Consider the following 15,761-nt stretch of genomic DNA (forward strand, 5'->3'; position numbering starts at 1 on the left):
TCCTCGTTCGACGACACGGCTGAGGTATCGGAAATTATCTTTCCACAGGTATCGAATAGAAAATCAATCGTTTATTTTTCTAACCACGCGACATCTGAGTTTGCTTACTGGTCTATCTCAAGGTATTCTGTTAGAAAATGTCACGTATGGTTTATGGTGTGGAAATGTACTCGATGTCGATCGAAAACCTTTCAAAGGCCGACGTCACTGGGGATCGCATACAAAGTGCATAACAAAGATTAGTCTTAAAAAATAATCGCGCGATATCGAATTAATCATCATCTCTTATCGCTTGGCATTTTTCCATCCAACTGTTATTACTCGGCAACGATCGGTTCTCGTTCCCGCGTCCAGCGACTTAAATGTCGCGAGCTTTTTATCGATAGGAACGATCACCGGTGAAATCCATTTCGTTCTAGTACGACCGATCGGGGCACGTTCTCAACGGTTTCTCTTTCTTATGTACCTAAGATTTTCATCGGGTCACTGTCCTCGCTACGGTCACCGTTATTCCTCGGCTCCGACCTCGCCACGAAAAACATCGTCGCGCTCAACGATTGCGCAATGAGAATCGAAACGATCATCCGCGAAATGAGCTTACCATCCGTACAATTTGTTCGCCTTCGCGAGATCGTACCGACCAAGTTGTTCATAGATCGAGCCTTGAATACCATCGATCGCGTTGCTTATCATACCTTGATTATCAATGGAGGATTGGCTAAGAATGAATTAGGCGTCGTTAATTACTACCTATCATCGCATGATGTATCGTGACTAATAAAGAAATCGATAATATATAAAGCGATATTTGCATACCTTCTCGCGTTAGCTTTCACGCGAAGCGTATCCCGGAATGCATAGAACGACGATCTATCGATTTATCACTTGGCAAGAATTCACCCACGTAACACGAACGAACGGGCACGTTTCTTGGGGAGCGAGAATCTATGTCATGATTTAATATGGTTTCGAAAGTCGCGAGCTACGAACGTTATCCAGCGCGGTTTCAGGCTTGTTTGGTATTTTATTGTTTTCAAGCTGCCGCTCTCTTTCATTATCCACCGTCTACGGTTCTTCCTTGATAATCATCCGTGCCCTTTCTTTTTCACTGTCTCATTTTCTCGTCCTAAATTATCGTTGCCATTACGGCGAAATCTTTTCGAATCTTTTTGTCGTGGCTTCCAAGCGCTCTTCTCCGGTCGCCCTTTTTTCTTTTTTTATCGACACCTTTCCTTCTTTCTTCCCGGTTCGTTTCTCTTCTCTTTTTCGTTCGCTGTAATATGATCGACGAAACTCGATAAGATAGGAAAAACGATTAAAATTTTTCGTGTATCGCGCTCAAAGTCATTGGCATTCCACTGATTACACTGGAGCGATACGAACCATCGTTGATTTCGTGTTGGTCCACCGTATACAATCGCCGGCATTTTGTAAGCGTTACGCAATAACCGACGGAAAATAACTACGAATAAGAAATGCAGCAGTTTGACGAAGGTCAGTAAAGAAACACTACAGAAGTGTGCAATACAATAAACAATACGCGTGATAGTCGGACAAGAAAATGCACGCTAACGCTTCGTCTGCATATTCTGTGCCATTATTATCGGCCACGATGCCGTGCTGCATAGTTTCCTCTCTTTATGTCTCCTTGCCTCTCTATCCAATCCATGGTATCACGTGCCGTCGATTCGATCCGAACGTCAATCGGAAAACGTGGAGGAACGTGCGGCAAATCGCGAGTCGTTCGTAAAGCGGCACGCCAAGACGCGCTCTGATCGCGACGAGAGAGGAATTCGCGATCGACGTTTGACCTATTTGAAGAGAACCGCAAGATTTAGACGCGAAAACGGCAGAATCCGCCTGGTTTGTTGTTTCTCATAGACGGGCCTGTTCCATTTGGAAAATTATTTGATCGAAACGTTGTCTGGTGGAGAGGTGGATTACAGAGAACGATCATTGTTGATACAAATTGATTCGTTTATAGAATAGAAACGAGAATATCGGGTTAAGAGAGACTACGTGTTTGACGAGTAGCTAGAATCTCGCGAAAAATTCCTCCTCCTGGCAAAAAAACATCGGCGGAAAGCCAAGATATTCTCTTGGGAACGGGTTGAAAGATAGGGGTACCAAGTGAAACCGGCAGTTTTCTATACCACTCTACCGTATAACCAGTTTCGAACACGTATTTATTACAGCTTTTCCTTATTTGCTTTCAGTCACGGGAACCGATCTTCGTTATGAACGGCCTGACACATAAGAAACTTTAGTTTTGTCTCGGCGTACGATCGTGGACACCGCGATTGGAACATTCTGCACGTACCTTTGTTTCTCGGACTAATTAGGCGATCTTCCAGTATTGAAAAAGCTAAACCATATGCGAAGAAACGATTAAAAATTGACAAAATTAAAGATGGACGTTTAAAGGACGGTACAAAAAGCTCAAAAATAATCAAACTACTAGAGAAACTAATATTAATCATCGTGTGTCTGTTAAACGTTTCAACGAATGCGTCAAAGATTAGGAAGACCAAAGTTCTATGTTTAAAAGATATAGGAAGTATCGAAAATTGTAGAAGAACCGTAGAAACGTAGTAAATCATCGCGTATCTGCGAAACGTTTGAACGAACGCGTCATGGCCGAGAAAAACCGTTAAAAGTCGCTACATAGCTCGCTCGAAAATTATCGATAACGCGATGCAACGTGACACACTTGGTATTCCCCTGGTTTTGAGATAATAGCGCGTCTCTTGCAGTCAATAAAAATTATCTCTCGCAGTTGCTAGTTTCCTATAGTTTCAGTATAGTACAGTAGCCAGACAGTATAAAGTTTCTTCGAAATATGGACCCGTCTAATTGTAATTACCATGTTTCACCTTTAGAGACTTTAGAGACGACGAATAGACGATACGAAGGCAGTTTAAAGATATTGTCGGGGAGAGACTATTATTTTCCGTGGCATGTCCCGATGTTTCGAAGCCAGGCGTGAGAACCGGAATGATAGCATGACCGGAAGAGCGGCTTGAGAACTGAGGAGACGCGCAGATAGTCGTTGAAGAATCGCAGGTATATACGGCGCACTGAGAAGATTCGAATCGTGAGAACGAGACGGGAAAACACGGCCGCCGTGTTCCCTTGCATACCACACCGTTTCATCTTTATAATAAATCACTGGAAGCCGCTCTCTGATCGAATTAATGCTTGTAAATTAAGCCGCGGAACGATTCTACACGCGTTACGTTACCGAGAAGAAGAAGCAACTTGGGGAACTCGAAGGAAAGAAAAGGAAAAACGCAGAAAAAGGAAAGCGTCTGATCGAACGGAGACTCGTGTGCGTCTAGCAATTTAGTCCCGTAATAAGTTTCACAATGAACCTTCCTGGACCATTCATAATCGATCGTTTAACGCAGTGACAGTGCGTTATCCGCTATCGGCCTCGATATGCTCTCGATTCGGGCTGCGTAACCGTGGGAAATCGTGACTCTTCATGGAACGAAGCGGACACAAAAAAGGAGCAAAAAGATGGAAACGAATAAAGAGAAAGAGGTTAGAGGAAAAGACGAAGCTTGTCGAATTCGAGGAAGAACAATTGTTAAGAAGGAACGAAGGTGGTAAATCGAAAATCCGTAGGGGGGTAAGACAGAGAAGAGAAACGGTGGGAAATCGGTGGAATCGAAGGACGAGAGCCGCGGTGAACGCTTGGCGAACAAATCGTGGCAGGCCACGGTAGATACGGCGGACACGGCTTCCGGGAAGGATCGTTGTTCCGTGACGGAAGAGGCAAGAAGAGAGAAAGAAACAGCCAACAATGCCCCGGCCGTGAATTATCCGCGAAGAATTCGTTTCTTTCCCGTCGGTTCTTACGTTCATATTCGACGATTCACGAAGCGTTGCTCATTTTTACAAGTTCGTTAATACGTATATACGCGATACGACACGGTTCGCGAATCGAACAATTAATGATATCTGTTCAATTACATAACGATGCCGGTCATTGATCTTCACGGTGGATACCTCCTGTTTCTCATCTTCCGCGAATATTATTATTTTATGTTATCAAGGAAGAGAAGCTTCGCGGAGAATAAACCTCGTGCTTGGACTCTGTAAATGGCACTGGAAGAATTCACGGGGGATTTAAGAAACGGGCCCGTGGAGCTCCCGTGTCATACACAGCGTCCGGCTATGCAACGTGGTTTAAGCTCAAGGAAAATTATCTTTCACGACTTCGATTGACCCACTGCGAAACGTCGTTGGCGTTTTTTTATCAATTTCTAAATATCAAGAATAATCGTGTTCGAGTCAAAGGCAATCGGTCACGATTCTCACGAAACAACCGGAGAATACCCGAAGAGAACCCGGAAATCGTCGACGCGCTTATGTAACCAATATCAACTTGGTAATGCGTCGAGAAATCAGGCTATGCTGAGAGATAAGAGATCGTTAATGCTCGGTAGGGAACGTGGTTCGCGTTCCTCGTAGGCAGTAAGAAGCTCTCGAGGCAAGTTGAAATCGTGAATCAGCAACGATATACGGCTCGTTCCGCCGCCGAACGTTTAATGGACGAGCAAAAACCGCGAAAAGAGACTATTTAGCGATAACGTTTTATGTTCATGCCTAATTTTCTCGGCTATGGTCGTCTACGTGCACGTGGTGCACGAAAGCTTCGCTGGTTCTCCTCGCCACGACTTGGCAACAAGCGGCGACCTTCTCCGATGAAAAGGCGACGCGATGGCGTATATAGAGGGACACGAGGCAGAGGCGCACATTTGTCGGGCGAGAAATGGCTGTCCACGTGGAAGAGGGGACCGGGGAACGCGTACCTAACCGGAAATACAGCTCGTACAGGCAAAAGAAGAAAGTGTCGGAGAAAAAGGATGCGGCCAGGGTCTCTGTGTGGATCGATTTGCGACGCGACTCGACGCGCAACACCTGTCACACGAGCCGACCAAGTAAGTGCATTCGCCCTTTTCATTGTGCGCAATGAAAAGCTGGGGAAACGTACGAAGAATATCGTTTGAATCCTGTTCTCGCGCGTCATCCTATTAGCGGCGACCGGCTAATAGCATGTAAGATGGGGTTTAGACGAGTTTCGAGCGACCGTACAACTCACTGCTTCGTACATTAGTTATCCATTCCTCTGAAAGTTCAGGATCCAGAGGAAGTTTAATTGATTATCCTGCAATTAAGGGTCAGACTTACCGCCTCTCCCCCAAGACAAGAATATTCGCCGTTCAGAAGCTACATTAATTAATTCCACAAATTGGAAAGTACAGAAAAGTGATTATATTACGAACACTATCTTTTAAAATTCACCTTATAACCGTAAATAATTTGTTTCTTGAAAATCGAGAAATTAAGAAGTTAGCAAAAAATGGAGTTGATCGGTTTGGCTTCTGAGAGGCTCATCGTAAGACACTTAGTTTATTGTAAAATAGGATTTTTCTTAACAATCAGCAATTGCACGGTTTCGTATGTTGTATGCCGAGTTACACATTTCGAAAAATCTATCGCACAATTTTAAGCAGTATGGGCTTTCGAGCTTCTTCGGGTTCTAACAAGTGGATCGTTTTATTGAAATTTTTGATACAAAGAAATTCTCAGCAAAAATTGGGATATAGAGTTTATCTGTACAATAACAAACGAATCATAATGACTGCATTTGATTACCTGTTGCATCACACCTGTTGCTGTCCGTACACGAATCACGTGACGGCAGTGGCCGTGAAAAGATTTTCTCATTGTATTCCCGACACTTATATCGATCGTGTGGACGAGCCCGGTCGGACCGCTGCCATCGTTACACACCGTTTGCTGAAAGCGACCGAGCAATATGTCACAATTATACGCATTATCTCCTGTGCATACACGCATGAGATCATAGGGGTGACATACGAAACGATACTCGTAATGCAAATTGTTTCGGTACGGTTGATCAAAAATTCCAAACCGAGAAGCGGGTGGATAAGCGAGTAACACCATCGATTCTAGTCCATTTTCTAAGCTAAAGTTAGGGTAAGCTAAACTTATCGCCATGCAGGTGATGCCATTATCTTTCTTACGAAATTACACGCGTCCACATAGTACGATATCTTCCTCGTGAATCATGGATACCCTTTTTTTTCTATTTATACGCCATTACACATGCTGGTAAGCTGACTCAACAGTTACACATTTTTCCAGATACGAATATTTTATATGGGGACATCCAGGCACCTAGGAGTCTTGTTAAACAGATTCACGACTTCACCATGGTGGATCTTCCACCCTTTCTTCGAAGGGAATATTCTTGATGCCCGGTGTCGATAAAACACCACAGCGTTTGATCGTGCTCGCGTCCTCGTTGGAATCTCCCGATCTCATTGTTCGTGGGCAACAGGGCAGAAAGCGGCGCTTCCGGTTTCAAGTTGACTCGAAGCACGACGGACGGGTACAGGGCCTGGTTGCATCCTGATCGTCCAGCTAAACACCTGCACCACATTTCACGGGTAAAAGGATCAAGGTCAAAAAGAAACACTCTCCCAGGTTATCCGTTACATCCTCCTTTCCAAGACACAATTCGTCGTAACGTTAAGATCGCGTGTTTTACAGACCTCTAGGTAACATGTATGACGTTATACAACACCAGGACAAACCCGAGTAATTGGATGGATATGATTCCACAATAAACCAAGGTAGAAATCAAGACGAGGAACGATTGCACCGGCGAACCGTTTGTCGCCGCTCGAACGTGAGTATAAGAGAATGAGTAACTGTTTCTACTATCTCTTTTTTTCTCTCTTTAAACCGCAGATTATAACGAAAGAAAATCGTGACAGATGATAATGTGATGATAATGGGGAATAATTACTTTTACAGACACACTCGACCACGCTGCCATTACCCACATGCTTCACGGAAAAATGTCATCGCACCGGAAGCTAGCGAACGCACCGCAGTACCGGAAGTCGCCGTGGGACCGCACGGATGCTTGAAAATATCGCGTACCACCTTCGTGTTTCATGGGAACCGCTAACTTGACACGCACATATAAGTGCCTATGTACATACACTCTGTATATCGCGTGTAATATTTGTTAGAGTTAGATGATATAGGTATCGTGGAGGATGTTGGTAACTCGCTCGTGATGTCACCACAAACGACTTCTTTTTAGGGACCGCAAATACGTGATTACCTGTACATACCTACCGTGTTACGCTATGTTATTAGTATTAGATAAAATAGGGTATTGGACGTTAATAATTCGAATTAGCTATTCACGAACGTACCCATCCGCTTCCGAGTACGTGTGCAACCCACACACGCCTGTACGCCCATGCTACACCATCGGAGGATGGTTAACTTTATGATTCATGAAACTTATCTTTATGGTCAGGTGAGTAACACCGTCGGTCCCATAACAATGGGGAAAGGTGGACGACAGATGAGTCCCTCTTTTGTCCGAGCAACATTAACGCGAAAGATCCGTGCTCGGTACTAGCAACATTTTATCACGTACGAGGTTAACGTGTCATTTACTTCGTGGCCTTTCACCATGATCGTTTCGATGTATCGAAGCATCGTAAAATATCTATAAAGTAAGAGGAATAAGATACTCGTTCTTCGAATAGGAAATAACGTTTGTCCAGTCGATGTTCCCAATCGAGCACGTGTCACCTCGTTCTCTAAACGAAGAAATACTGGCATTGATTCGGATCCAGAAGTCGTGGGCGAGCACGAACGTCATTTGAATTTGCAACTTCCTCGTCCTTGAGGAGCAAACGATATTTCTGCGGTCCGAAGAAACGAATTGTCCGCGCTTCCGTGTCAGTGTCGATGCTTGGTCGGTAGGAAATTACTCGTGGAAAAGGCGCGCTGCCGTCGTTGATCCAGATGCTCCGTTAACGCTTCAAATATAAAAATAATCGGAAGAATCATATCGCCGTCTCGCCAACGCGTCTCGTCTTTCCAACCGAAAAATACTTGAATAATTTTGATTTTATTTATCTCCGAGCTCGAACGATATGTATTATTTCCGAATCCTCTGAAAAGCCAACATTCGCTTTTTAACTATCAGCAATAAAGAAGATAAATATTGACGCGCGGCCGAGATCAGACGCGCGTTGGAGATACATCATCGACTTTATTGCCGATTCTCTGCTATGTGCTCGGAATTACAGTAGGAAAAACGTTCTATTATCGTGTCTGAATAAAACACAGCAGTCGTTTGCCTGCGAAAAGAGAAAGAAAGCGCGAGGTCTTGTAAGGAACGGCGCGTGATTATATAACTCATGCTCTAATCGCATTTCTTCAGGGAACGTTTAATTGAATTTGAATTGCGTCGGTGGTTTTTAAGGCAAACGACGGGCCGAATGTTTGAAGTTCTTATAAAGAAAATAACGATACTAACGGAAACATAGAGAAGAATCTAATTGGAGTCCGTTGGCAACGAATGGGTCTGTAATATAAGATTCCCGGAAGCCATTATTTTCATTTTAGTTATTAGTGACAGTCAACGCAACAATAAAAACTACGGTAGCACGTCATCCTATGGATACGACAATAACTCTAATGAATAATTACGACCATTAATACAAATGTGACGGGTTTTGATCGAACGGTAAGACAAATTGATTGTCATGACACGGTCAAGAATTATTACATAATCGATCGAACGTTTGCGTTTCATGATATCTACTGTAAATCGTACTGGTTTGCCGATAACGCGTCGCCGTGTTATTATTAGAAACGTAAATATTAAAGTACCAGCATCATCGTTATTTATAGGATATTGCACGTTATTCGTAACAAGAACTACAAATTCGTATCGCATCCGTGGGATTATACTCGTCCTCCGTCAAGGCTAACGCGAATCGCTCCAATTTCGTGGCCCGCCTACCAAAAGAAACGCGCGTCTTCAGCAAAGTCGCGACTCGAATCGATGATCAGTTTCAAAGATGTAACGCGACTAATGTGCAAAGATTTATTGAAATCGATGACGAATCGCGACAGCTGATAGAGAGGTCTTTCATCGTCAGGCCGTTCAACATTCACATGCGAAATGTGTCTGGACGATGGCCAGATTCAAAAATAAGCCGAATTTCGTCGGATTTGTGATCGTCCGCGACCACTTGGCGTCTCCTCGCAACACGAAGCCGTCAGGCGTTTACAACCCGTTCCTCTGTATCGTTTTCGATCGTTCGATCGCGATACACTCGCCTCGAAGAACGCTTCTCAATATCCGCGATCATTCCGAGAATCATCACTATTTCCGTAATGTCCGCTTGGCAAGAAACGATCGTGTATCCTACGCTCTGTCTCATCCCCCTTGAAATAAAGATATATTTCTCGCAAGAAAAATGACAGGGTTCCTATATAAAAATTCTGAGACAACTCTCTCGTCCTACTCTCATCGGATGATTCACAAGGTTCATTTAAGAAAATCCATGAACTCGTTTGTCTATTACTCTCGTCGGAAATCTCGTTTTCAACAAATCTACCGAGCTCTCGGAGAAAGAGGAGACTGGTTTCGAGTCTCTTTTATAATCCGCGCCGCGTTGACGCAACCGCGTAACGGGTCCACGATGATGATTTCGTTCCGCGGCTACAACCCGTATTTTTAAATGCCGCCTTTTATCTTCGCGGCCGGCCGCGAATCTTCCGCGATCGCTGCCTATAAATCACTCTGCTCTCTCGTTACTACAGAAAAAGAAGAAAAATAAAGGAGAAAGACCTGGGGCCACGAGAGATGTGTTCTCAGTGAGAGTTCTCCCGGTGGCGGCACGAGAGGTGGGAGAGAAACGCGATGAAAAGGGATGGAGGGGTGAAGGGGCAGGAGGGAGGGGGCAAGAGAAGGATAGACAGCCTTTTGAGACCCCTCGGTGACCAGTTTAGTTCTGCTTGGCATTCGAACCGCACCAGAGATCATGTGACAGAAGACGAGCTAGGATCCTCGCGCACACTTCGATACAGGATTTGTTTGGACCAAGTTAGATCGTTACGAGATATAGTGGCTTGCCGATCGATCGCGATCATCAGTTTGCTATCACGCGACAGTAAGGTGCCTGAGAATCTGTTACCGTGGATCTATACGCGTTTTTTCGCGCACGTGTTAGCCGAGCGTTAATTGTTTATTTTCTCTCTCCTTTCATCTTTCGAAAAAGGTATAGTACGTTATCGAATGTCACCTGTTATGATTGAATCGGAAAGGAAGACAGTGTGCAAAAACGGTCGATAATACACGTACAAGGACGTCGTTGAATAGATATCGCATTTCCCTTCCGTGTTTCAACAGAGTATCAAGGATGACCGCTTCTAAAGCGGCAGAGCTACGATCGTGACGGCACACGCAACACGTGCACTCTGTTTAAATCAACAAACGTCAGGCGGCCACGTAAAAACGGGTAGCATACATTAACGAAGAGGAAACCAGGAAAGTGCAGGATCACTGTTCTCTTTTTCCCTCTCTTTCTTTCTATTAGCACAGCTCGCGGTGCATGCTCGCCATAAATGACACTTGTGAAATCAACGCACACATTTTCACCGCTCCGAGCGAGGAACTGTAGAAAAGAGGGTCGTTGACAGCCAGCACGCGTGACAAATATACCAGTGCATCCTTTAGTGTTTCCTTTCCCTGTGAAATTAAAAAGAAAACGTTCCATTTTTTCGCGTTTGTCCCGGCTCGTGATCCGATTTACACACCTGTCACGCGTGAAAATTAAATTCTCGCTTCCTCGGCTTTGTGTGTCATCTGTGTTCGGACTTCGTGCTCGTTAATTTGGCGAAGAACACTGGAAGCCGTCACAAAGAATTGCGAAAAGCAGATATGAGGTCGACCGGTCGCCACGCGATCTAATAATATCGCGAGTGGATCGTTGAACCTCGCTTCCTTTCTTTCCACGTGTCCATCGGGCGCAGAGGGAAATAAATCAGCAACTTTCACCGAACACCGTCGACAACAGTAGCTCATAAAACATGTCGGGGGACACGACGTCCGACGAAGAGGGATCGCAGGAGGATTCGCCGCGATACGACATCGACGATCTGGAAATCATCAAAACCATAGGTGAGCGCCACGCTATTCATCCTGACGCCTTTCACTGGCAACTCCTACTGTTCATTGCAAAACTTTCTATTCGTCTCTATATCGATACTCGAATAAAACATCGTTCAACCACTTATATAGAGATTCGTTGAACTCGTAACTTTACCTCTATACGACTAGCAGATCGAATTAATAGTATGTACTATCGGATCAATTGATAATTGCTTAAGAATTCTTTAAACAAGGTACAGATTTGTTAAGATCAATTGAAAACGCAAATGTTACTCGTTACGCGCTGTTGATTCTCCGCGAGAAAACATCAGAGACGAGGCGAACTACCCTCGAAGCAAGGAAGTGGGCCACTGGAGAGTGAGAGGCTACCGAGTGTATATTTAACTGCTCGTTAAGTTCGAGTTACACGGCAAGGTGCAGGTGTTTCGTAGCTGATTTTTCACTCTTTCGTCTCTTGTGTAACCATTCTTCGAATGACCGACGTTGGCTAATAGAAACGAGAACTGGAGACATTACGTTGCACGATGAAACAGCATGAAGCATCCGTAGACCAGTTTCTTTTAAACGTATTTTCAGGGTGTTCCAATTTACGTGTGAAATATAATAGCAAACAGGACGTCCGGGATCTAATCACCGAACTATCGGATCTGGATAATCAGGATAGTAGAGTATTACATGATCGGGCACGTAGAAGAACGATAAGCGATCGATCCCATATCGTCCCATTTACTTCGGTCATTGTTGAATTATACAGGTAAAGCAATGGCTACACGCTTGTAAGCGGTGATCGATCACGACAGATGTGCGGGCTGCTGCTTTCGAGACGTAGAACAAGTTTTGGACGCACACCAAAATCCTCTCTCGAGTGTCCATACGGGAAAAAAACGACGTGTCGAGGGGAAGCGTCTGGCGCGCGTAATTCGAGCGATGTAGCCACAACCAGCGTGATGAATGAACGGTATTACCTAAAACATTAACCTTCTCCGATCGAATCTATTCTCGCTCGAAGACTTCCTCTTTATTCGCACTGGATCGATGTATCTGTCATATATACTTTCGACGTGTCAGAATCAACAAAGTAATTTGAAAATCATATCGGATCGAAAGTGGACGATTAAGTCGTAGCAGAGTCTTGAGCCAAGTCGATAAAACAAGCTATTTTTCCTCGTTTATTTTTTATGTCGCGAGAAAAGAATCAGAGACGATCGATTACGTAAATTTCACGATATTTAAAGCGTCGTTACGCTGGAAACTGTTCGTCTTTCTATCATTGACACTTGTTTTCAGCTGTCACTGGCAGTCACTACGATCGTTTCACAGTGTATACAACACGGTTTCGCCCCTTATTCGCGCCGTCTGCCAATTTTACCGCATTTATAATAATGCCACTCTAAAATACGCAAAACGCCCGTCCGTGATGAGAACACCTCGTGCGATGCAATTTACCGGTTAATTTCGGCCCGGCGGCCATCGCTGTTCTGTTAATTGGTCGCGGTACGTTGAGCAGACCAACTTTAGTCACCTGCATTCGTGGGAAAGTGCATTAAACAGACCGCGGACGACGGATTATGCGACTAGAGAGAGCGTTGATAATTGCCCATTGCCTCGAATGATCGATAACACGAATGATACCTTCTTTTTATTTGCGCCATTACCTTGAACAAGGAACGTTTGAATAATTGACACATATTACCAGATGCATATTTCTGAACGTATGCGATCGATAATCTCGACCATTAAAGAGCAATTGATTTGTTATGCGCAAAAGGCGCAACAGAATTCAACGAAGATCATTGATTATAAATTACAATAGGACAGATCGTAACAGGTCATTGATTACAATAAGACAGGAGTTTCTGATGAATTTTTACCTTCAGGCACTCCCTTAGCCTTGAAAATCATATGCAATCTTGATCATTAACAAATAATTGATTTGTTACACGTAGGAGGTGTAACAAAATGTAATGCGAAACATTGATTAACGAATTAAATGATTCTAATGAGTTTTTATTCTTAGGTACAGGCACCTTTGGCAGAGTGGTGCTATGCAGGCACCAAGGAACTCCCTTAGCGTTGAAAATCCTCTCAATGGTAGACGTGATCAGATTGAAACAAGTGGAACACGTGCGAAACGAAATCACCGTATTGAAAGAGGTCAAGCATCCCTTTATCGTGAACATGTAAGTCGAATTTGCTTTCTCCTTTCTCTCGTTCGATCGCTGACAAGCTGTAACATTGTTTCGTTGGTTACGATCGAAAACTGTCGCTTCCAACGCGAGGAAGTGCCTTCATACGATCAAGAAAGTCGAACGAAGGAGTTTCTGAAAAAGAAAGCGTAATTAAGAACGACGAGAGTGATACTTAAATATTAATCTTTCGTGAACGATTGTACATGTATTGTAAAAGATACAGAGAAAATAGCTCATTCTCTTGTATTAGATTCGAAATTACATTTTTCTGCTTCTCTACTATGGAAATTTCTACTGTTGTACCATTACCGCTTTAACATCGGCATGGTTTCAGGCTCTGGAGCGGAAGGGACGAGGCGAGAGTATACATGCTGTTAGAATTCGTAGCCGGTGGCGAGCTTTTCTCTTACTTGAGAGCAGCTGGCCGATTTTCCGGACCCACCAGCTGCTTCTATGCGGCAGAAATCGTCTGTGCTTTGGAATACTTGCACACCAAACACATCGTTTACAGGGACCTAAAGCCTGAAAACCTTCTCTTGGACAGCCAGGGCCACCTGAAAATTACGGACTTCGGTTTCTCCAAGAAACTCACGGATAGGTAAGAGGATATTATTTCTAATATATTAGTGGTCGTAATGATGGTTAATACAATAATAAACGATCGTAATATAACGATCGTTTATTTATTTTTTTTTTTTTTTTACCCGATTAATAATAATTACATTGTAGATGTTTTTGCAAATTCAAATGGAATCTAAGTGGAAAGTTATTAATTATTCTTAGTTACTATATGCCGTCTGTACACAAATATTTGTTTAATAATAATATGTGTAGCTGTCTTGTTCAAACTTGAATCGTTCGTATAGGAATATACCACGTATATAAATTTCATACGTATTTAACTATTAAATTACAGGTTTTTAAATCGTATCTTTGCTCCGGCAGGTCTTTTTTATTCTTATCTACACATCGGCAATTTCAACGTTGCTACATGTAATCATACGGCAAATTTACCGATAATTGCTCGCGATAGGACAACGTTTCATATCTAGAAGAATAATTATTTTAAATTATCGGTTGTAGGACGTGGACTTTGTGCGGCACTCCCGAGTATTTGGCGCCGGAAATAATTCAGAGCAAAGGACACAATAAAGCTGTAGACTGGTGGGCCCTCGGTGTTCTCATCTACGAAATGTTAGCGGGCTTTCCGCCATTTTTCGATGACAATCCTTTTGGCATCTATGAGAAGATATTAAGTGGAAGAATAGAATGGCCAAAACATATGGATCCGATTGCCAAGGATCTGATCAAAAAGCTTCTGATCGCAGATCGAACGAAGAGACTAGGGAACATGAGACAGGGGGCTGATGATGTAAAGAGGCATCGCTGGTTTAAATTAGTCGAATGGCCATTGGTAATTAATTAATGAATTTCACAAGTAAATCGATAGTGTCAATGTGAAATTATTTCTTTTTTTCATTAGAGTAAGAATAGTTTTTTAAATAGTATTAGTTTCTTACTGAAGTATGAATAATTTTCTCAGTAATATTAATTTTTGTAAAGTAAGCATAGTTTACTAAATAATACTAGCTTCTAGTACTAATAAATAATACTAATGTAAGAATCGTTCTCTGAATAATATTAGTTTTCCATTAAAATAGAGAAAAATTGTTTTGCAAATAATCTTAGTTTTCTAAACAATATTACTTTCTCTATCAAAGTAAGATTTTACAGATTTTATATTATACTTTTTTGTATATATAGGTGCCGCAGAGAGCCCTGACACCACCAATAAGACCACGAGTAAAAGCGCCAGGTGACCCAAGCTGTTTCGACGATTATCCTGAAACCGATTGGCGTTCTCAACCTCCCTTGCCACCGGAACAACTGGCTCTGTTTCAAGATTTCTAAAAGAAACGTCATGGACAATCGTTCGAACATTCGAACCATGCCAGGCATTCATTGACGCAAATTCGTTCGAAGAGCTTCCGTGTCGGGATTAGGATCGTCGAGTTAACAGCATTGTGATGTGTATAAAGTTTCTCTTACGTTCAAGCGTAAGGGAGTACCTTTTTATTTTGTACATATATCAGCCCTCTTTTGTATTATTTGGTTGTGCACCTCGTTTATTTATTCGTACTCGCTGCGTAGGCTAGGCATTTTTCTTCGTTGTTTTACGTTGTAAATAAAAAAAAAAGAATGGAAAGAGAAGAACGATGTAACACGAAGGAGAAACTGTAATCTCAAATCAATTTTCATCTCATGAAATGAAATCGCTTGAGAATACATGTTCCTTCTTACACAAAGAAGTGATAAAAAGTGATGATAGAAATGGTCATAATTTTGTAAGTTGTTATATGTAAAGTATTGTAACGATGTATCGTGCGGCTGTACGCTACACATCAGAAGGGAATTAAATCATGAATTTTTTAAATTTCAACTGGTTATTCCTAAAGATAATAGGTATCGCTATTCGAACCTTGAACAGAGTACAAATTCGATATTTTAGTGTGTCATTAATTGCGATAAGATCGGTAAGCATC

General features: G+C 42.9%; 1 protein-coding gene across 3 annotated transcripts; it reads left to right on the forward strand.

Annotated features, from left to right (window-relative positions):
- Window positions 1–9,835: 9,835 nt before the first annotated feature.
- Window positions 9,836–15,652, forward strand: LOC100652247 (cAMP-dependent protein kinase catalytic subunit PRKX). Of its 3 annotated transcripts, none has more exons than XM_003398189.4 (5): window positions 9,836–11,038; window positions 13,047–13,209; window positions 13,553–13,816; window positions 14,302–14,632; window positions 14,983–15,652. In XM_003398189.4, the coding sequence occupies exons 1-5, from the start codon at window positions 10,948–10,950 to the stop codon at window positions 15,127–15,129; spliced, it is 996 nt and encodes a 331-aa protein (XP_003398237.1). In that variant the 5' UTR covers window positions 9,836–10,947; the 3' UTR covers window positions 15,130–15,652. The 3 variants fall into 3 exon arrangements, with proteins under 3 accessions (XP_003398237.1, XP_020720547.1, XP_012167909.1); XM_020864888.2 differs by lacking the exon at window positions 9,836–11,038 and adding an exon at window positions 11,812–11,987; XM_012312519.3 differs by lacking the exon at window positions 9,836–11,038 and adding an exon at window positions 12,397–12,978.
- The last annotated feature ends 109 nt before the right edge of the window (window positions 15,653–15,761 follow it).

This window comes from Bombus terrestris, chromosome 10 (genome assembly GCF_910591885.1).
Source record: "Bombus terrestris chromosome 10, iyBomTerr1.2, whole genome shotgun sequence".
Taxonomy (NCBI): domain Eukaryota; kingdom Metazoa; phylum Arthropoda; class Insecta; order Hymenoptera; family Apidae; genus Bombus; species Bombus terrestris.